The sequence below is a fragment of the Podarcis gaigeae genome, assembly GCF_964106915.1.
Source record: "Podarcis gaigeae genome assembly, chromosome: 2".
NCBI lineage: Eukaryota > Metazoa > Chordata > Lepidosauria > Squamata > Lacertidae > Podarcis > Podarcis gaigeae.
The window spans coordinates 25,112,234-25,135,287 of NC_139679.1; the positions used below are offsets into that span (position 1 = coordinate 25,112,234).

The window sequence follows — 23,054 nt, forward strand, 5'->3', positions numbered from 1 at the left end:
TCAAAGAATTAGATACTTGGGCCTCATGCCATCCAGGGCTTTGTACACTGGTTCCAACACTTTAAATGGGGTTCAGTTTCAATTTGTTTGTCTACCTGAACTATGGAACTCCTCAAAATGCTTTACAACTTGAGCAATTTGAGAATCTATTCTGACATAAGCTAAGGCACAAGTACTCGGGTGTGTCACTGGGACACAGATGTATGGTGTAGTTGGTCTAAGTTGCTGGACAGTGTTGATGTTTGATGATAGCAAAATGCGTGACCATTTATGAAGGTTTTATATTTCTGGCTCTTCAATATGTATATAGGAGATAATGCAGCGTGGTAAGAGTCTGTGAAACTAAGTGAGAAGTTTAATACAGAGTTGACCTTCAAACTAAATATGAAAAGGTTACTCTAGCTGAGTCTGACATAAATTTTTGATTTTTAAAAATGATACTAAGCAAATGGCAAAGATAGCCAAGAAGCTGATAAATTGTGTTAAACACAGTCAAGGATAAGTTAGAACTGAAAGTCAGGTTTCTGAAAGGTTATCACTTGCCTGAATATGTGTAGAAGTATTTTGGTGATAATACATCACTTCTGTTGCCTAGGTCCTGGAAACTCATAGTTTATGAAGAGAAGCTAGGAGATGTTCCTGGAAACTTAAAAGCATTTTTATTTTTTTTTATTTTTTAAATGTAGTCTATCTACTTTGATGAACCAAATTCAGCAAGAGTGTGGAACAGCAGCCCAGAAGGTTTACCTGATTGGGTCATGGGAGAGCTGGGACAAAGTGATTCTAAAATGGATGAATCCTGGAAGGTATCTTTTAGAGAGGAGTCTGCTCTAGTAACCTCACCCCTTGGACACAGGTAAGAAGTGCTTTGCTAATCTACATAAATATATCCAAAACGAGTAACACTGAAAAGAGACGCCTTTGAAGCATGTTAAAACATCACCTTGGCACTCACGCTAAGAAATTGTGCTTACAGTGTAAATTGTAGAGAAGGGCCATAAAAGGCCTGGCTTGCACATCACATTAAATTATAGTTGAAATAAACTGGTTTAATGTGAATGTGCATGCTGCTGATACCACTCCTTCCTCACACCTGCTGATAAACTAAGCCATGGTCTGTCTGCATGTTATATCTGAGCCAAGGTTTTTTCCTTGGCTTACTGCGGTAACCCAAGATTGCTGCTCGTGGTTTGTTTGGAGAGAAAGAAATCATGAGGCAGGGCCTGCACGTAACATTAAGCCAGACCATGGCTTTGTTCCCCAGTGGTGTGGCAGTGGTAGTGAGGGACAAGCGAAGTGCTTATGATTTCAGCAGCATGCATGATAAGAATGAGGTCCCTGTCTGCTTCATTGGGGCTTTTAATGATCTAGTGGGCATGCAAAAACACGATATTCTTTTTCTGCCTTCATTTGCTTATTCTAATTTTGTAAAGCTCTTTATGCTTCTAAATGGCTACCCCAATATTTGTAAACCTATTCTTAGAGAGGTCTTCCTTAGCACCCCCTTTCTTCCAATTCTTTAAAAGACTTTTTAATATACATTTAGAAAGCCTTTGGCCTGTCATATCACCCTGATTTTATTATTTATTCTTCTTCTTTAATGCGACCAATGTCTTTGGTTGCTAATATGGCACTTGAGTGTACACATGTTTCTGTGAAGGTCTTCCCTGGTGCTCACAGTGTCCCCTCCTCCCACTGAAATTAGGCTTCAAAGAAATAATAATTCGCTGTATGCACAGTGGCAGTGCGTTTCATACCCATGGCAGTTTTCTGGTTTGCAAATGTGCCAATAGGCCCCAGAAACAAAGACGACCCACCATGCATTAATGAGTGGAATGGTTCCACCAGTTACGGTACTTATTTTGTAGATTAGTTTTGAGTCTTAATTTGAGCCTTTGACATGTTTGCATGTTTAGCTTTTGGATTTATAGCTGGAGCAGAGTTTAGTAATCGAACTCCTATTGCCTGCTGCATTGTATTCTATTGTTGCTATGTTGTTGTTTTTTAAGGCTGAGTGTATTTTTCTATTTTTTGTTAGCTTCTGTGGGCTCTACAGGAGGAAGTGTGGGGTATACAGTAATTACAGATAATTGTTCCTTGTTGTAAATGAATTTGAGATCCTGTGAAAGGATCAATAAAAGTAAAAGTCATTATACTGTGATTCTCTTTTGATGTTGGAATTTGCTGTGCAACAGAATGATAGTTTTTGCTTTTAACTTAGCTGGTGGCTGTAAACATGGCTGTGCAACTTGCTTTAGAAATTCACTTCTGTTATGCTTTCTGTCTATGCACCTCATTTGAATTGTAGACCATAGTTCAGGTATAATGCTAAATAATGGTTTAGTACTACTGTGTGGTCCAAACCACTGAGCCTCTTGGGCTTGCTGATCAGAAGGTCGGTGGTTCGAATCCCTGCGATGGGGTGAGCTCCCGTTGCTCGGTCCCAGCTCCTGCCAAACTAGCAGTTCGAAAGCACACCAGTGCAAGTAGATAAATAGGTACTGCTGCAGTGGGAAAGTAAATGGTGTTTCTGTGTGCTCGGGCACTCATCACGGTCCTCTGTGCACCAGTAGCAGTTTAGTTATGCTGGCCACATGACCCTGGAAAGCTGTCTGTGGAAAACGCTGGCTCCCTCAGCCTGTGCAAGATGAGCGCTGTAGCCCATAGTCACCTTTGACTGGACTTAACCATCCAGGGGTCCTTTACCTTTACCGAGTACAGTGGTACCTCGGGTTACATACACTTCAGGTTACATACGCTTCAGGTTACACACTCCGCTAACCCAGAAATAGTGCTTCAGGTTAAGAACTTTGCTTCAGGATGAGAACAGAAATCGTGCTCCGGTGGCACGGCAGCAGCGGGAGGCCCTATTAGCTTTATTATTATTACCTCCCTTTCCATGGAGGCGCAAGTTACAGCAACAGCCAAGGCGACATTTTTCCACCTTCGCCGCATCAAGCAGTTGGTCCCTTACCTTTCCTGCCCCGACCTGGCCACAGTGATCCATGCGACGGTCATCTCCAGGCTTGACTACTGTAATTCGCTCTACGCGGGGCTGCCCATGAAGCTGTCCCAGAAACTCCAGCAGGTACAGAATGCTGCAGCGAGGCTCCTCATGGGGTCTCTGCCATGGGAGCATATTCACCCAGTGCTTTTCAAGCTGCACTGGCTCCCGGTGGAGTACAGGGTCAGATTTAAGGTGCTGCTTTTGACCTTTAAAGCCCTTCACGGCCTAGGACCCTCGTACCTACGGGACCGCCTCTCCTGGTATGCCCCACGGAGAGCCTCAAGGTCCATAAATAACAACACCCTAGTGGTCCCAGGCCGTAAAGAAGTTAGATTGGCTTCAACCAGAGCCAGGGCCTTTTCAACTCTGGCTCCGGCCTGGTGGAACGCTCTGCCTCATGAGACCAGGGCCCTGCAGGATCTGATTTCTTTCCGCAGGGCCTGTAAGACAGAGTTGTTCCGCCTGGCCTTTGGCTTGGAGCCAATTTAATTCCCTCCCTCTCTCTTTCTTCTTCTTCTTTCTTTTCCTTCTCCTCCTGCAATGAGGCTACATTTTAATATTTTAATGTTCCATTATTTTAATGTTGTATTTTATTTTTGTTTTTAAGTTGTAATCATTCATCTTGTTTTTATTATTGCTTGTAAGCCGCTCTGAGCCCGGCCTTGGCTGGGGAGGGCGGGATATAAATAAAAAAAAAAATATTATTATTATTATTATTAAAGTGGTGCTTCAGGTTAAGAATAGTTTCAGGTTAAAAACGGACCTCCGGAACGAATTAAGTACTTAACCCGAGGTACCACTGTACTACTGTGTGACAAAAGATTTCTGTTCCCACATGTGTTTCCCTTTGATTAAGCATAGTTTGATATTGTATCTGAACTGACAAACTGATGTATGCTTAAAATCAGAAGCTGAAGCTGGTTTGTAACCCTGTTTTGAAAGGCAAGTGCAAATAATTATTTGCCAATTTGGATATAATAGCAAATTCTGACTTCTGCAGAAGAGGAAGTAGCTAGTTGGGAATATGACGTGAACATAAACTCATTGCTGTAGCTCTGAACCATGGTTTGCTGTTAGATATAACCCAGCCCAGAGTTTTCTTTGCAGCTGAATTTTCAGAGAACTGAAAGAAATGTGTGTTGGACTGTATTTTTAGATGAGGGATGTAGCACCTTTCCTCAGTAAGACCCTACAGTCCTGGAAACATATGTTGGTTACGCTTAATATTAAGAGTAAGGTAACTAAGAAGCATTGTGTGAACAAACTATTTGGCTGACTGCTACAGGAAATGCAAATAATTTGCTGACTGCTACAGGAAAAGCCAAATAATTTTTAACCCCATTTCTCTATTTCTAGATGCATATCTATAACTTGGATGCAGTCCTTGGATAACAGCTTGACTTTCTTTGCAAAAAAGAATTGTAGATTTTTGCAGTGAACTTTCTAGCGTGGCAAATGCAGTACTTGTTTGAATATAATTCCAGTTTGTTTTGTTGGAACAAAATGTTTTGATTACTTTGTTTAGAAGGGCATTTTTCTTACCATGATTTTATTCCTGTGATGTAATTTAGCCTCCTGTGGAGATTATGGGTAATTTTTTTTTTTTTTAAAGTGTAACTTTGACTTAGGGCAAACAGTTTGGGTAGTTAGCTAAAGTCAGTTTGGGCAAACAGTTTGGGTAGTTAGCTAAAGTCAGTGTTTACTGGTCATGACCTGATTCATCATTAGTAAATATACCCCCCTCAACAAAAGACGAGTGTTTTTTATTTGTAATATTTCACACATGTGCTTTTTATGGTGAGTAATTTATTGAAACTTGGAGCTGAAGTCTAATGCTGCCTCAAATTTTATAGCTCCTTGTACTTTGAAAAATCACTTTAATCTTAAAAGCTGTCCCCCCTTCAATATGCGTTTGATCATTGTTACTAAAAAATCTTTGATTAAAACCTTATTTGTGAAGCATTTCTAACAACATTTTACATTATGCTGTTTGTGTTCAAGGCTGCTTTTTATTATTAACGATGTAGAATCCGTAGCACCCTTTTCTTAAGGATGTATTAGAGAAATCATGAATGCTTCATAAATACATCAAACTGTCCAACAGAACAGCCCATCTAGTCTCTTGAACTTTTAAAAATATCCAACGTAACCTTTTTAGGAAGGTACACATAGTGAGCAGAGGGAGGAATGAGAGGTGGTAGAGGACTTCTCTAGGGTCCTTAACATCCTCTGTCTTGATTTTTATTTTATTAATTTTTTAGTCAGAGCTTTCCCTGGATATGCTGTTTCCTTCATTCACTAGGAGAGATTCCCATTTCAGACTCAGAATGCCTTCCTTTGGTTTGTATTGGGCTGCCAAAAGGCAGTGCTATTGATAATGAATAATATTTATAGTTTCATGCTTTCAACTACCCTGATCAGTAGCAAGTTTCAGTGGCAATCTTTACAGGAACAGCAGCCTTGAACAAAGTGAATATTCAGAGCTTAGGTATATGTGTGTAAAGAAACATATTTGGAGGGGGGTGGGGTCAGTATGGGAATGAACAGGCACTCAGAAAAATAGTGCCTTTCTTTAAGTGGAATTGATTCTCCCAATACTCACGCAAAACTCTTTTTCTAGCTAGCAGTTTGGCATGACTGCATTCTAGCTGCTAATCATCTACTCCCAGCCAGTCAGGTGGTTTGGGAAGCCCTAAAATCCACCAATACATACATTATACCAGTGTCCTAGTTGGCATATTTGGTAGGACGAAACATATTTAGCTATTACAAAATTCATCTCACATTGCAAGACTGTCAAACTGTTTACAAGACTGGGTGAACCATTATTTTGGTTACTAATCTATACAATTCAACAAGATGATACAGGACTTCTGAAATATGCAAGAAGGAAGGACTAGCTACATACACAGGCAGTATTTTTTTTAAAAAAAGTTTAGCACAACAACTTGAATTGTTTTCTCATTGTGCTCTAGAAATTGACCCACAACTGAAGCGGTAAAAAGTACAAATTATTTTTGGGATGCCTATTGCTGGTTTCTTGGTGTAAGTGTCTGAAAATGTCAGCAGGTGGCGATCTTGTTCTGTAGAATAGACTAAAAGAGGTTCCTTATTTTTTTGCTAGCCAAGTTCTTTGGTAGGGTGGTCTCTGCAAGTATGTTATGTTGGTAGCTACTCTGTTTCCAATTGAATTAGTTTATTTCCTGAAGAGCTTTTCTTACAAGTTAAGGACTCAGAAGCATTAAACATTATTGATCAGAGGAGAGTCAATCGTTTTAATTCAGAAATGGTTGGATGGGTAGAGTTTAGTAGAAAAATTTCTCCTTTTTTTTAAGGTCTTTATTGCATTTATTTACATAGGTCTGTACCAGGAATGGGAAATGGATTGCCTTCTAGATTAATAGGACTTCAGCTCCCATCAGCCCTGACTAATGACCATGCTGGCAGAGGCTGGTGGGAGTTAGAGGCACACTGGAGTGTCATAGGTTCCCCATCCCTGGGGAATGTGAACATAGAAATACAGAAAGCCTACCTTGTAAACAAGTCAGATCATTGGCCCATCTAGCTTTTTATTGCCTACACATACTGACAGTGACATTCTAGGACAGGATTTCCCAAGCTTTGGTCTCCACCTGTTTTTGGACTACGAGCCTCATTGTTCCTGACTACTGGTCTTGGTAGCTAGGATTGATGGGATTTTTAAAAAGAAATGGGGAGGTAGGGTGATTTAAGCAGTAAAGGCAGGTATGGCCTTTTTTGTTTTGTTTTTACAACTTTTCTTTCTTTAAGATTTTTATTCCACTTTAAGTGATGTACTGTCATAGCTCGGATTGAAGTAGCTTCAGGTTGAGCATTTTCGGGTTGGAACACGTTACTTCCGGGTTTCGCCGCATGTGCAGACGCTCAAAATGACATGCGCATGCACGGAAGCGGCAAATTGTGGCACGCACAGATGCGGGTTGCGTTTGCTCCAGGATGCGAATGGGGCTCCGGAATGGATCCCGTTCACATCCAGAGATACCACTGTAGCTAGCCAGCCAACCATAGTCCCCCACAGTGCCTTGGATTGAATGACACGATGTCACAGGTAATGGAACATTGCTTAATGGCCTACGTTATAAACCAGCCACTCCCACTTTCTGGCTAGCAGGTGTGAGCCACCAGGGATTAGGTAGGGTTCTTCCACCACAAAATATCCCCACGACCACTTTAGGATTGCTTCCAACATGAATTGGAGCAAACTCCTAGCTAATATGCACCCATCTCAGCGGAGTAAAATCTGAACAGGAAGTCTAATTGATTAGCATTAAGAAATGGTTCTTTATAGCTAACACTTTTTTTTTTTTGTAGCAGTACAGTTTATGGATGAAATACAACAAGATGTTATGTACATTTCTAGCATGTTTTAATAATTTGTTTAACAATTAGGAGAAAATAGAATGTTTAAAAATTTAAACATTAATAAAATATTAAACAGGATTTTTGTTTTTGTATTCATCCATTATTCAACCAAATAGGAAGTTTACTTCCTAGGCTTTCTTCTGAAATGAAAAGTCTGCTATATAGTGTATCAGATATGGCAGTTCTAAACTCTGTTCATCATTTATGATCACAGCAAGCTTGGGAAGGGAAGAGAACCTTTCTGTTTAGCTCCAAGATTCAGCGTGCCTGAGAGTTCTCTGCATGGTTCATAAGGTGGTCAGGCATTTTGGGAGCTGCACAAAAAAAAAGGCCAAATCCTGTCCTTACTTGTCCTTACCTGTCTGACATGAAGTGCAGAGTGGGTGACAGCCTCATGGGTCAAATAGAGAAGTCTGATGTGCCAAGAGTGGTTCTCTACCCTGATCTAGAGATACAAAAAAATCACCTGAGATGCTGAAGGTATCTTGCCTTGCCTCAGGGAACAGTATAACCCTGTAAGATGTTCAAAGCAGTCTTGAACACAAAGTTCAAACCCCCATCACAGGCAAGAATGTCACTGTGAGAAATAGCCTGGCAGAAAGTGCAAAAGTAGTAACAGCTACTAAAGCACTGGTGTCAATTGGCAATGTGGTTATTCTTGAATTGGTGGCTGGGATATTGAAAGGAAAATTCAGGAGCCAGCTGATGAAATTTGATGTTCATTATTATGAAATCCCATTTTTAAACAGGGGAACCTCTGCGGTATTTCTCTTCCATGCAAATGATAAATGTTGATTCAAAAAGAAGCAAAGCATTAGGGTGTCGCCACAGCTAAGTATAATTTTCCATGGGCATTACAACTTGCCACGTGGACATGATGCTGGCCTGCAATTTGTGAATGCATAGTAAAATGTCACAGGCACAAGGTCTTGCTTTGGAGGCATTTATTTATGAAATCATTCATCAATGAATTTTCACACATCACAAATTGGTCACAGGTCATTTGCCAGAAAACCTTTTTTCCCCACTGTTTCCAATAAGTATTACCATAAGTTTGACAACTGCCCATGAAACATTAGCTGTTTATGTATATTGGTTTATGTATATTGCCACAGATGGGGAGAAAAGTGATACACACATTTAAAGAAAACACTTACCTAAGGTAAAGGTAAAGGGACCCCTGTAAGTTAAGCCCAGTCGCGAACAACTCTGGGGTTGCAGCCCTCATCTCGCTTTACAGGCTGAGGGAACCGACATTTGTCCGCAGACAGTTTTTCCGGGTCATGTGGCCAGCATGACTAAGCCGCTTCCGGTGCAATGGAACACTGAAACCAGAGCAGCGCACGGAAACGCCGTTTACCTTCCCGCCGGAGCGGTACCTATTAATCTACTTGCACTTTTGGTGTGCTTTCAAACTGCTAGGTTGGCAGGAGCTGGGACTGAACAATGGGAGCTCTCCCCATCACGGGGATTCGAACCGCCAACCTTTTGATCAGCAAGCTCAAGGCTCAGTGGTTTAGACCACAGCGCCACCCACGTCCTTAACTTATCTAAGTGTAACTTATCTAAGTTACACATAAATTATTGAGGTTGCTAAACTATTACATTATTATTATTATTATTATTATTATTATTATTATTATTATTAATACCATCCTATACCTGGAGGTCTCAGGGCGGTTCACAGAATAAAATATAAAATCACAAGTTCATCATCAAAATAAAAACAACAACCCAATAACCCCACTCCCCCCAAAAAACCACATTTTAAAAGGGCGCAGGATCCTCCTCACAACATTTAAAGTAAGACAATTAACAAACCTGGACAAGAGCCACCCGTTGGAAAGACCATGATCTCAGAAATGTCTGCAGCAATATTTATTGGCAACCAAATTGGCTGGGTGCCTTTCTGATACAAAGACAAAAATAGCTTTGAAAAAGGGGAGGGGGATAGCTTTGGTTGTTGAGTAGATGTAACATATTCCTCTTCCGCAAGGGGAAGGCCTGTATCTAATGTTGCAAATGAGTCCTCTTTGCTGAGTTTCATCTTCTTTCTTCTTGGCGCTGTTTCCACCGTTGATGAGCTTCCACCAGGTGGTTGTTTGTCCATGCCAGAAAGCCACCATGACTTTCTGGATCAGCCTCTTGGTCAGAGCCTGTATATCTGCCAAGGTCTGGAAGGATGCTTGGGTCACAGCTTTCAGAAACGAAATAACAAGAAAGCACTTAAACCTATATGCACATGTGGTGGGAATGCACAGCCATTAAGGAATTTTGGAATAACATCTATAATGAATTAAAAAAGTGATTTAAGTTCTCATTTAAGAAAAAACCTGAAACCTTCCTCCTAGGCATAATGTCATCAGCAATCAAAAAAGATGTTAGACCACTTTTTATGTACACGACAGTAGCAGCCAGGATTTTAATTGCAAGAAACTGGAAAAGTGATAAAACGCCTACAATAAATGAGTGGCAGGTTCAAATGATAGATATCTGCAGTTGGCCATGATGACAGGGAGAGTCAGAGAATATCCAAAACAGAAAGTACAGAAAGAATGGAAAATCTTTAAAGAATACCTGGAAAACTATTTTAATAATAAACATCTCCTGGCAGAACTAGAATGATTCTTGTAAAATAAGAAACATAATGCTTTTGGTATCTGATAAAAATAAAGAAAGTAATACAGTAATTTGGAACTGTGTATGAAAGAAGAATAGAAATAGTCTAATCGGAAGTTTATTCTTTTTTTCAATTCTTTTCTTTATTAATTTCCTTCTTTTCTTTTCTTTTCTTTTCTTTTCTTTTCTTTTCTTTTCTTTTCTTTTCTTCTCTCTCTCTCTCTCTCTCTCTCTCTCTCTCTCTCTCTCCCCCTTCTCTCGCCGTCCTCCTCTGGTTCTTTTTCACTTTTCACTTTCTTCTTTTGGTCTCCTTCTTTCTGATCTGCTAAGAAAGAGATAAAGTTAAACATGAAAAGTTGACTAACACAAAGTGATGTTTTGTAGTTTATTAATTATTGTTAAAGATGGTCAACTGTAATGAATTGATGTTTAAGTTATTGTTGATTTATTGTTATTGTCGAATCTTAAATAAAATTTATATTAAAAAAAAGCACTTAAACTACCAGTGGCATGCTTCTTGATTACTTTTGTAGGGAGGATCAAGGCAGTTAACAAATAGTTTAAGGTTAATTGGAATGAAATAGTATTAGCTAAGACATAAAATATTATGTAAAGAAGCTTGCAAATGTTTCATTGGTCGCTATGGAATTAGCTAGTATAAAGTAATCTAGGAATATAATATCCCTGGATGTTCAAATGGCTGCAGCTGCTCCCCCCTTTGTTTAATGGCTTTATCTTCTATAATGCAACATATTTTATGTTTTGTTTTAATTTCATATGGCCTTTTAATACCCTTGTGATGGAAAGGCATGATAGAAATATAAATAAACAAATGTTTTTTTGTAAATTGCTTTGGGATGCCTCATGGGAAGTGATATACAAATGAAATAAATAAACAAACAATAGTTTTCAGTAAGCTCTAATTGGTTTTGTATCCCCCTCCCCGCCGCCCACAATAGGGAACAGTATACATATAATGGGAAGCGAGCACTAAAGTCCCGTTCTATGAGTCCACTTCATCTGCCAGAAGAGAACAACTTTACCTCAAAGACACCAGTAAGATTATTTTCTATTTGCAGTAAAATTTCTTGAATGGTCAGTTTGTATGCTGAGACTCATGAACCGTACAGGCAAGAAATTTGTGATAAATAGGAGAAAAACCTGGCATTTCATACAGAAATGTTACATGCCTGCTCTGGCACAAGGATCCTGGCTTGCATTAAGCCAAAATTCCTCATTATGTCCTAACCAGTGGACTGTTTTAATGTCAGTTAACAAATAAGGAAAATAAGCCAGGATCTTCATGTTGAAATACATGGCAAGGTGCAATGGAGATTGGCTTGTATTTCAACATGAAGATCCTGGCTGTTTTTTTACTGGTTTGTTAACTGACATTTCAACAGTGCTGGACTTGTGATAGGGAAAGGAAAAGGGGTGCTTATTCCTGGTTCCATAAACCGTGGTTTATGAAGCCAGGAATGGTGGTCTTACCTGGACCATTGCATTTTGACAGCATGGGTTTTAAGGGAGTGTTTTCATCAGATATGGTAAATCATACAAACTTTGTTTCCGAAATGGCCCACTTGTGAGAGAAGGCAATCACCAAGGGCCATCCTAATAATTTTCAAGGCTAGACTTGTGTATATTTGTAGTAGTTGCCTTCTACAGATTGCTGAGGAGTTGGATTCCTTTTGAGATTTTGTAAGCAAGTCACCAAAGACATGAATAACTGATTGTTTATGGGGCTTTAGATGATTGACCATGTTATTGATTAACGTATTGGGTACTCACTGTAGCTGCATGATATAGAAATACCAGCAGTCAAATACAGTTTCATGGGGAGTAGTGGCATTAAACAATCACCGCTTGCTTTAAATTTATGGGACCTGGAGTAGACTGTTCAGAATAAAATGCAGTTCTCATTCCCGCCCCGCCAATATATTTATTTAGCCTGTAATCCAAAGCACATTCTAGGGACTGTGTTTCAGTGAACATTGGGGGACTTTCTTGTATGTACATATACAGGACGTAGGATTGCACTGTTAGTGGCTAATGTGTTGGGACTTCTGCTTGGATTAATAAATTGCCTGAGCAACTTCAATATGTGATCCACCTTGAACTGGTGATAGAAAATGAATTTCCAACATTTCCTTGTTAGAAATGATAAACTTTTTGCTTTGCTGTTTCTCCATGTTTGGTCCAGCTATAACCTTTCATCTGAACATTTAATATTCCAGGAGGATCGTCACACACACAAAATGTCTTTGGATGACAGTGACCTTGAAGCTCGTCTCAACAGTTGGAATCTTGGGGTAAAATAAACATGCATTTCTTTGATTTGCTGACTTTAGAAGAAAATGTATTTGTAATTTAGTCTCAACACTCAGTATGGCCACTAAGTGTCTTATTAGGCCTGGTTCACATGTCACATTAAACTATGGTTTAAAATAGTGGGACTGTGAAGTCCCTATTGTTCTCTTTGCCCATTCCTTTCTTTGGTTTGTTTGCTCCTCAGTCTGCCAAAGACTGGCTTTGCATTATATGTTTCCCTTAAACAAACCATGAATTGCCAGCCCAGAATGAATCTTGGTTTCTGCTTGTGGTGTATTTTGGGGGTAATGAACCATGAGCCATGGTTTGTACATCATGCAAAGCAAGCCTCTGGTTAGTTTCCTCTCTGGTGTGCCAATGAAAGGAGCAGGAGAGGAACACAATGGGGGCTTTCAAGCAGTGTGCACGAGGCATTAAGCCACAGCTTATCTTAAACATTTGGTTTAATGTTATGCATCAGCCATAATGTTAGCATGGAAAGAAATTGGAATAAATCTTAAGAGGCTATGAAGATTCAGGTAGGTAGGCTATGAAGGTTATTGTTTTTGACACATCAAGGTAGGCTGAAATGATGAAATGTTCATCATTTGCTGAACAAATGATGCCATAGATTCATAACACTACAAGGGATGTTAAGATGAGTGAGAAAAAAGAAAATTCCTCCACCTTTAGAATATTTGCATAAGTAAATAAAGAGGGCCCAGCTGGATCAGGCAAAAGTCCATCTCGTTCAATATCCGGCTTCCCAAGGGGTCTTAACAGATACCTCCTGGAAAATCCAGAAGCAAGGCATAAAGCCAAAGCCCTCTCACCTGCTATTGCTCCTCAAATTTGTTATTTGATCAGAATTTTAATGTCATTGGTCCTGGAGAATCAATGTAGCCATTGGTGCCATCTATCCTTCATAAATTTCTCCAGCCTGCTTTTAAAACAATGTAAGCTAGCTGCCATTTTCAAATCTTAGGGCAGCAAATTTCATACATTAATGTTGTGATGCATGAAAAAGACAAACACGGCCTGAATTTACTGGCTATCAGTTTCCTAGCAGGGTGGCTGTCTCTAGCCATTCCCCCACACCATACACTATTTTACAAACTTTGGTTTCCTCCCCCTACCCAACACTTTTCCCAATCCGATAAGTTCCGAACATCGTTGTATTTTACTATAGGGAAGGGGTTTCAGCATGATGATATTTTCAGGAGGAGTGGATGTGCTGGATCTGGTCAGGGTGGAAGGTATCCTGTTCCTGTTTTGCATTATAAAATGTTTTCCATTCTTCTGACATCGATGGAAGGGGAGAAGTGCTGGTGTAGTTTTGGCCTTTGGGGGGGCATGCCAGAGAAACAAAGGGACTGTGGATCCTGCAGATCCAAGGCCTCTCCCAATCTGCCTCTGACACACCCTTTTTTATCCTCTACTGCTATGGAAATACAGTTCGTCTCTGCTGGCAGGTCTTTCTGCTGCAAAAATGGGTGCTTCTCTGGGGGCACAAGTGCTTTTCTGGTGGTGAGCTTTCCTCTCTGCTGGAGGAGCAGTACGTACTTTACTTCAGTCACCCTTCAGCTGACTAAAGCCTGTTTTAGGAGTGCTCCCTAAGATCTATATTTCAGTATTTTGATTTAAAGTGTATGCCCCCCCCCCCCGTTTAACAGCTTCTCATCTTATGATCAAAGAGTGTAATCAACCACTGTTTACAAAGGGGGGATTTCCCATTGACTTCATTAGGAAATGGACTGTTTCCCAGTATTCTTCAATAATATTTTTTTTTTATGTGTGTGTATGTTTACAATAACAGTAGAGTGTTTTTGTTAGGATCTAATGATGCATATGTGCATGCTTAAGCTTGTTTGTTGTAGTTTCTGAGATGTCTTGTTCTGAACATCATGCAGAGAGTCAAAATTTCCAGAATGTTTGATGTTGTGGGCAATTCTGTCCTGCCACCCTAAAAACCTGGTTCTTTTGGTGGTGGTGGTGGTGGGGAGAAATATATGCAATGGTTACTCAAAGCTGAAATGGTTTAACAACATAATGTATCGTTTTATAACCTGGTTAGGACATAAAATTGTACCATTTGGCATTTAGGAAAATTAAATGAAAATGCCTTATGTTTGGTGTAAGCAAAATTGCTAATACCCAGTTGTAGTTTACATTCTTTGTGAGTCTTGCTAAGAGCTTTGTTCTCACCTAACTTTTCATATTTTTCCTCCTTGGCTTTGGCACACACAACAGGTCTCTTGCAGTTTCTGCTCCACCTTCTTCTGAATCTTTTTCTCCAGGAAGGCAGGACAATCAGCTGCTTGTTTTACCATCAGTAGTAGGTTGTCCCCATCATAGACATATGAGACAGGTGTAAAAGTTGACTGCAAAGCCCAGTGCAAGTATAAAAAGACAATAGAAACAGGATGCTTGTGTCCCATATCTCCAAACTAGAATAAAGGATAGTCCTCTTCATGAAGATGGTAGCAACTCCTAAGTGCAGAAATATTGGATTTTAGCATTATATATGTCAGTATTATCATGCTCTAATGGTGTAAGATTGCCCTACATAAAACTTCAAAAGCATCATTTTCATTCTAAAAAAAATACTTCATAGGAATTTTTCTACTGTTTTCTAAACCTTTTTTTAAAAAATAAATCCAAATAGTTTTTCCCAGGTTGTCATTTGCAAAGATCAGACTTAAAAAGACAGCAAGATTTCTAAACTTTGATGAAAATTTCTTAGGAGGTATAAAAAGGGGGAGAACCCCCAATATTTCCATTTCCCTTGGCCTTCACATCTTCACTCACTTGGCCACAGGTTTTTGAGGAAGGAAGAAAACTCAGTTGACAAGTGCATAAACACTCCATACTGGGTCTCTCAGTGACTCTTTCCTGATTTTAGGTCACCAGATGTTGTTGAACTGCAACTCTTGTCATTCTCAGCTGGAATGTCCAGTAGTCAAATACGGTTGTGGTTCAACATTATTTGGAGACCCAAGATTGAGGAGGGCTGCTTTTGGCCTTGGCCTTGCATAAGTTACAGTGGAACCTCGGTTCCCAAATGAAATCCATTCTGGAAGCCCGTTTGGCTTCAGAAACGTTTGAAAATGGAAGCGTTTACTGGTACTTCCAGGTTTTCGGTGTTCGGGAACCAAAATGTACGAGAATGGAGGCGTTCGGGAACCGAGGTTCCACTGTAATGACATTTTGGGAAAATCCCATGCGGAAAGCATTAGCACTGGCTTGTTTGTTTGTTTTGAAGCACAGACAGCCTAAAAAATGTATGGCTCATATATTTGCTTTTGTGTGTTACTGAGATGCAGATCAAGGAGACAATCAATGTATTTATTACAGTAAGATGAAAGGGATTGGCTGATAAAATGCACTAAATACTATATTAAACAGTGTGGGATATTCTCACACATTTGTATTTGCATACAAATTTAGTGTTTTTCTATTGATCTTTTTAACAATTGATTCAAGTTCTCGAGACTGAAGCAAGTAGATGTGCCTCTTTGATTAGATAGGTAACCTAATTGGATTTTCTGCCTCTCCTTCTGGCTGGCTCTGCCTTTGACCTCATGGTTTCTGGCTCTTGGTCTGTTAATTGGCTGTGTTTTTCCATAGAACAGTGTTTCACGTGGTTTGTATAATTGCTGCTGCCCCTGGATAGCAATATGTTTCTTGTAGCACCAAAATGAGAACGATGCTCTTGAAAGAGTATGACAATATTTTTCGAGATGCGAGAACTTGGGAATCCAGTCCTGTTCTCATGTATTAGTTGTACAGGTTGTAGCAGGATTAAGTGCTAGAAAGAAGAGGTTTAATTCAGGACCCAAACACTTTTTACACTTGCATAAGTAATAGTGATGACATTGCAAAAGATTAAGGCTTGGACGCAGCTGAACAGTCCTAGCACTTCCTGTGAAGCCTAGATTTATGAGAAATTAATCTGATTACTTCGGATTAGTTACAGTTCAGGCTTAGGGGGCACCAGCATGTACTCTGGTTCTACTGGTGGAGATTGATGTAGTGTCTATGTTAGGACAAGTCACAGATCAGTTGTCACAGAGGCACTTTTTGGGCAGCTTCCTCTTCAATATAACCTGCTGCCTACACACACCCAATAAAAGCAAAAATGTTAATGACATATCTCTCTCTTGAGATAGAAGATAGTGATATGTTTTTAAGAGGCAAGTGCTTCCTGGAATTTTTTAGAAACCAAAAAAATGTGTTTTTTAAATGGATAGTATAATGTCCGAGTTTGGACCCATTATACTGAAAATCAGGCGTAGTCATGCCAAAGTCACATTTGGTCTACCATCTTGATTCAGAATGGCATCTGGCATCCAATTGTCAGTGGAAACCCCCCAGCTTGGGAACCCTCATGCTGAATTTGGTGATGTTATTGAGACAGCCAAAACTATGTCATAAAACATGCAAAGTTAAACCAAAGTGGTATTTAGGTTTGCCATCTTGATTGAAAATGGGATCCAGTTTCCAAATGTGGATGAAGACCACTTTTCCCACCTTGGGAATCCTTTTCCTGAGTTTGGTGATATCTCAAGAGACCCAGTGTGGTGTAGTGGTTAAGAGCGATAGAGTCGTAATCTGGTGAACCGGGTTCGCGTCTCCGTTCCTCCACGTTCAGCTGCTGGGTGACCTTGGGCCAGTCACACTTCTCTGAAGTCTCTCAGCCCCACTCACCTCACAGAGTGTTTGTTGTGGGGGAGGAAGGGAAAGGAGAATGTTAGCCACTTTGAGACTCCTTCGGGTAGTGATAAAGCGGGATATCAAATCCAAACTCCTCCTCCTCCTCCTCCTCCTCTTCTTCTTCTTCTTCTTCAACTCAGAGAACAAAGGGGAAAATGGACAGACAAACTATTCTATACAATGTATAGTAGTTCCACTAAATATTGACATCTATTTGCAAAATGTTTCATCATTGATTAATCTAGTGAAAACATGTGTATTTTAGTGTTTCCAAACCTTTAATAAGTATATTACCATTATATTGTCGTCATGATTATGCTTGGTTCTCTTAGATTCAAGTTTCTTTAAACTACGCTCTTTTGAGATTTCTCAAATATGAATGCACTGAATGGGGTATACCCATGGAGAATGAGGTCCACTTGCACAACCAGACTCCCTCCCCAGAGCAGATTTAGGAGGGGTAAATCTCAGGGTTCCTCAGGGTAGGAAAGGGGGGAAAGTCCCATTTAATTCAATAGGTTATAATTAACCATAAAATCAGAAAACTGACTTGTTGAAATAAAAAGGTCTGTGTTGCTTTATAGGTTTTTTTAAAAAAACTTTTATTTAATTTCTGTGCTGCTTAATATATTAAACACATCTCTAAGAGGTATGCAGAAAATTGAAGCAACAACAGAAAACTTAAATAAAATATTACAAAAAAGGTTACGATAATACAATGTTACTAATATATAAAAATCAGTATCACTTCATTTTCCTTTTGACAGACCCTCCCTCTCAGCCTCTGGGTTCTCACACAGGGTCCATCAAACTCCCAGGTCACCCACAAAAGTCTCACAACAAGAAGAGGTCCTGGAAACAGCTGGCATCACCCTAGTCTCTCATACTAGACTTAATTTTTATGAGCAGGCCCAAGGTGGATGATACTTCCTTAAGCTGCCCACAACTGCGTTCCATTCAACTGCACTCTCCACACCCACCCAGTTCCAGGTACAGCAAGTTTGTTGAGTTTCTCATTGGCTCCAAAGGATGGGGAAAAGGCCCCCTTCCACTCACAGCTCTTTCTTTACCCTATTAGATGCTGATTGCTGCTATGAGACATGCATGCATCACAGCCAAGAGGTTTTCTTTACTCAGCCTGATTAGGAATGAAAAACATGTTCCAGTTTAGCTGTTAAGGGACCTTGCTAGCATGCCCTGCCTTACACATTTTGATATTCAGTGTTATACCGATGGACTTCACCTGTTGGTTCTTTTCTTCAGAGTGTAAATATGTTTCTCTCCTGTTCTCACGTTGTTGGTATTGTCCTATGATTTTATTCACAAATTATGGTTATATATTCAAATCATGTTTTGATACATTTTGAAAAGCAGTGGACATACGATCTTGACTAATTTTGCCTTTCGTAATTGAAACTCTAATAGAAGATTATTAGTGCCTCTTCCTAAGCTTTTATTAACATATCTCATTGATACAGGACCACTGCAGATTAGACTTTGTGGTCTAGAATTTAAATTTGTAATGTGTAATAGAAAGGACTGACTGTCTACTGTTCTTTGGAGTTAAAATAGTGCTCTGTTGGCAAGCCCATACATACCTGGCCTGCAACTAGTTTTGTTATTTTGTGCGTTTATTTTAGTATCCCAGATCTTACTCTTCTGGCTTGCAAATAATATTATGCTAAGTAGTGTTGAAATCTTTCTGATAATCCTTTCTAGTGGGAGTGAAACTATGGATAGTTCCCAGCATCTGTTCTACCTTATGCTTAATAGCTACTTTTGCATGATGCTTTCACTAACGCAAGGCAAAGGGCAACACACCAAGATTCTGAATTTTGAACTTGGGCTGACTTGCCAGTTCAATTTGTATGTAAAAGAATCTGTCTGTGCTGTATGTGTACAACAAGTACAACATCTTCTTGACACCAGTCAACAGGGAAAGAATTAATCTCCACTCAAATACTGAACCAATATGTAGATCCAGACTTATTGGAACAGACTTGTAGAAATCCATGTGGCTTAAGGTAGTTGTGATGAATTTCCTGTTCATTTCAATGGGTTTTCTCTAAGCATGCCTAAGTCTGGATTCAACTCAAAATTACTCATTATAAGGAATGGCAGAGGTTTAAATAAAGCAGGGATGGAGAGACACACAGGAAAAAGTGTCAATTTTAAACAATGGCAGAGATTTGAATTGAGCAAGTAGGAAGTGACACAGGTCCTAGGTGGCAGTTTAAAACAAGGTTTGAGTACATCAAGAAGAGTTTGAAAAGGCCCTGTTGTGTTAGATTTTTTGTGTTATCACTTCTATTTCTTCCTTTTTAAAATTGTTTGCTTATTTTCTTGATAAACAACCTCTCAGTGTTTTTCTATCCCTATTTTACTAGAACTTCTGTTGTTGTTTGTAACAGCCACTTTTTTCCTTTCAGTGTACAGTGTCTCACTGTACTCAAACGTCTCCCTCTTCTATTCCTCAGCTGCTGCATGTTAGAGGAATAAAGGATACGAAGCCCTCAAATATACCATAGTGTCTTCACACAATGTGTTTCACTCCTGGTGCTGTGTATTGTCTTCAACGTGAAGTTCTAGATTCAGTGTAGTAATTTAGAACATAATTTGTTAACAAGCATCTACAGTGATACCTCGGGTTACATACACTTCAGGTTACATACGCTTCAGGTTACAGACTCCGCTAAACCAGAAATAGTACCTCGGATTAAGATATTTGCTTCAGGATGAGAACAGAAATCGTGCTCCAGCAGCACAGCGGCAGCAGGAGGCCCCTTTAGCTAAAGTGGTGCTTCAGGTTAAGAACAGTTTCAGGTTAAGTACAGACCTCCAGAATGAATTAAGTACTTAACTTGAGGTACCACTGTATGTACAACATCCACCAGCTGAGCCTACCTTTCTCTAACTGAACCAACAAACTGGCTGACTTGCCCTTAGAAGTCTATTCATCTTAAAGATACAGCAATAAAGAACATCATGGGCTGTGTGCTAAGGGGGCTGCAGAATAGGAGAGGACAAAGGCATATAAATGGGGGTGGTCTGTGTGCAAGAGAGTGTTGGAAAAATGTGGGAGGAGAAGGTGAAAATCAGGAGGCGGCGCGAAACGGCAATGGCGGTCCTCTTCTGTCTGTGAAGAGGGGCTCCGCGGAAAAGGGTCGCCAGCTGCGGCATAGCGGCGACCCATTAAGAAAAACCACGGGCGAGGTGAGCCCGTGGCCGTGGGACTCGGCGGGCACCAGAAGCCCCCCCAGAAACGGAGAAGGAACCTCGTAAGGGGCTCCGGAACGTAGAAGGGGGAGCGGTGCTGTGAGTTCATCGCTCTTTCTGCGGAAGCGAAGCCGCGCGGCTGCTGCCGATGAGCGCCGACCTTTCTTCTTGAAACTTTGGATTACAAGCAACACACCCGTGAGTAAGGGGTACTAAAATTTCGGGACTAAATTGCTAAATTCGGCTGAAAACGGGAGACGAGAAACAGGAAGTCCGTCTTCCGATTCTGCTTATAAGATCAAAGCAAAGACTCTGAGAAGCGGGAAGCGATTTAAAAGAGGCTGTAAAAAGTTGGGACTACCGTGTATTGGGTGATTTTGCCTCTAAGGGAAAAAGTGGAAACTCTCTTAAATTTGTTGGACTTGTAACTGGAACTTTCCTCTCATTTGTGGATTACAAGGATTAAAAATTAAAGGAACCAAGTCGTCGGGCTGTCGGGCGTAAGAGAACTGTCAAACTGCGGAAACTGCCATTAGAACTTATACTGCTACATTGGAACATTGTTGTTGGAACATTGTTGCTGGCACCTGTTTAGAAACTTTGTGACTTTAAAAAAGAGAGCTCTGGAGAACCTTCCTTTTGTTTTGGAACTACAAGGATTTAGCATTGGGATTACAGGAACTTTAATGGCGGAAAAAGTTCTTTCTTTCTTCTGAACTTTTGAGGCACTCCCCCTAGAGGATTGCGGAGTTATAGAGGCCTGGGAACTATATTTTATTTTGACTTGTTGTTTCAATTGTTTTTACTCTGGACTTGTCTTTCCCATGGAATAATAGACAATTTGACCTTGAACAGAGGCAGGTGTGGAATGAGTGGCTCAGGGAGAACAAGGGCAGCTAAAGCGAAAGCCAAACAAACTGTACAACTTGTTCAAACAACTTTGACTCATCAACGTAGATCATCGGTCCCAGCTGTGCTGGAAGCACAGAGGGGGGAAGTTGAACAGCCTGCAGCAGAAGATATGGCAACAGGAGGATCTGAAGGAGTTCTGAAACAAATTTTGGAGCAACTGGCAATTTTAAATCAAAAAGTGGATAACCAATCAACAAAAATTGACCAAGCTACATCCTCGATTAGTAAATTAACTGATCAGGTTTCCCAGCACACTCAGGCAATCGAAAATTTGCAAGCAGCAACGGCTGAAAATCACAAACTAGCTGAGGAAGCCAACCAAAAAGCAGAGCAAGCTAACAAGAAGGTTGATGAGATCAAGGGAGAAGTGAAGCCTTTGCAAAGACAGATAGGTGAACAACAAGCCTACCTGTCAATGGTTGAATTGAAAAATCGGGAGAATAATCTCAGGCTGAGAGCCATCCCAGAACTTGAACAAGAAAATTTGAGTGGTTATTTGACATCTGAATTTTCTAAGTTCTGGGGCATAGAAGAAGATAAGGATTTTAAAATTGTAACTGCATTCAGACTGGGAAGATTGGTAAAGAAAGACAAGTCCAGAGACTGTTTGATTATTCTGAGATCAAGGGAAGAAAGAGACAAGATACTAGGCCTGCATTTTAGAAAATCACTTGAGATACAAGGTAAAAAGGCTGAAATTTACAGAGATATACCGAAACAACTATTGGACCTTAGAGCCACCTATATAGAATTGTCTAAATTGTTGAGATACAATGCAATCCCTTATAGGTGGGAGTTCCCACAAGGACTATCTTTTACCTACAAGGGGAAGAAAGTTAGAATTAAAACAACAGAAGACCAGCAAAAGTTCCTGCACGACCACGGGGAAGACCTTCAAAAAGGAGCAACAGCATCTTGGCCACCACCATTACCTGGACCAACACCACCTGGAGCTGGACCTACGCTTCCACCTCCAGGATCAGAGGAAAAAGAAGACACCCCATTGTAGGATCAACAAATTAATCCAGGATGTCTCTGCAGCTACTCAGTTGGAATATAAATGGTGGAAATTCCCCGGAAAAAAGAAGAAAAGTATTTCATATTTTGAAAAAGGAACAATTGGACATTATCTGTTTGCAAGAAACTCATGTGACTAGGCTCCATAGGAAAGTGTTAATTAACAAAAGATTAGGCCAGGAATTTATTTCATCGGACAAAGTCAAGAAAAGAGGAGTGGTGATATATGCAAAGGAGAGCCTGTCACCGAAATTTTTATTTAAAGATGAACAAGGAAGAATTCTGGCGATTGAAATTCAGACACAAGGAGAAAAAATTTTGATACTAGGAATATATGCACCAAACGAGGGGAAATCAGAATTTTTCAAGAAGCTGCATGAGACTATGCTGGACTATTTGGACTACTCCAACATCATTATGATGGGAGATATGAACGGGGTCGTATCAACAAATATGGACAAGTCACATAATCAAAACATAACAAAAGACGGCAGGCTACCTAAAACTTTTTTTGAATTAACTGACAATATGGATTTGATTGACATATGGAGGATAAAGAACCCCCTAGGTCAGGGGTCTGCAACCCGCGGCTCCGGAGCCGCATGTGGCTCTTTTACAACTTTGCCGCGGCTCCGGGGCGGATACTAGCGAGGGGAAGAGGCACATTGTGCGCCCCAACACTCCCCACTGTGGCGGGCGCTGTACTGGCTGTGACGTCGCATGGCTGTCCCGACGTCACCTTCCCGCCCGCCCGCTACATTGTAAGGGGCATGTACGCTGGTCACTGCATTGAAAGGGGGCATGTACGCTGGTCACTGTTTTGAAGGGAGTGAAGAACACACACACACAAAAAGGTAAA

At 40.3% G+C, this 23,054-nt stretch overlaps 1 protein-coding gene across 5 annotated transcripts in view; it reads left to right on the top strand.

The window, feature by feature from the left end:
• Nucleotides 1-23,054, top strand: part of CEP112 (centrosomal protein 112) — a 219,169-nt gene that overhangs the window by 8,231 nt on the left and 187,884 nt on the right. For all 5 annotated transcript variants that reach the window (XR_014561326.1, XM_083727455.1, XM_083727457.1 and 2 more), the window contains 3 exons: nt 687-856; nt 10,987-11,083; nt 12,265-12,339. Coding sequence is in view for 4 of the 5 variants with exons in the window: in XM_083727455.1 (XP_083583581.1) it covers nt 687-856; nt 10,987-11,083; nt 12,265-12,339 (342 nt within the window). In the remaining variant the exon portion in view is untranslated. The remainder of the gene's footprint in view (nt 1-686; nt 857-10,986; nt 11,084-12,264; nt 12,340-23,054) is intronic.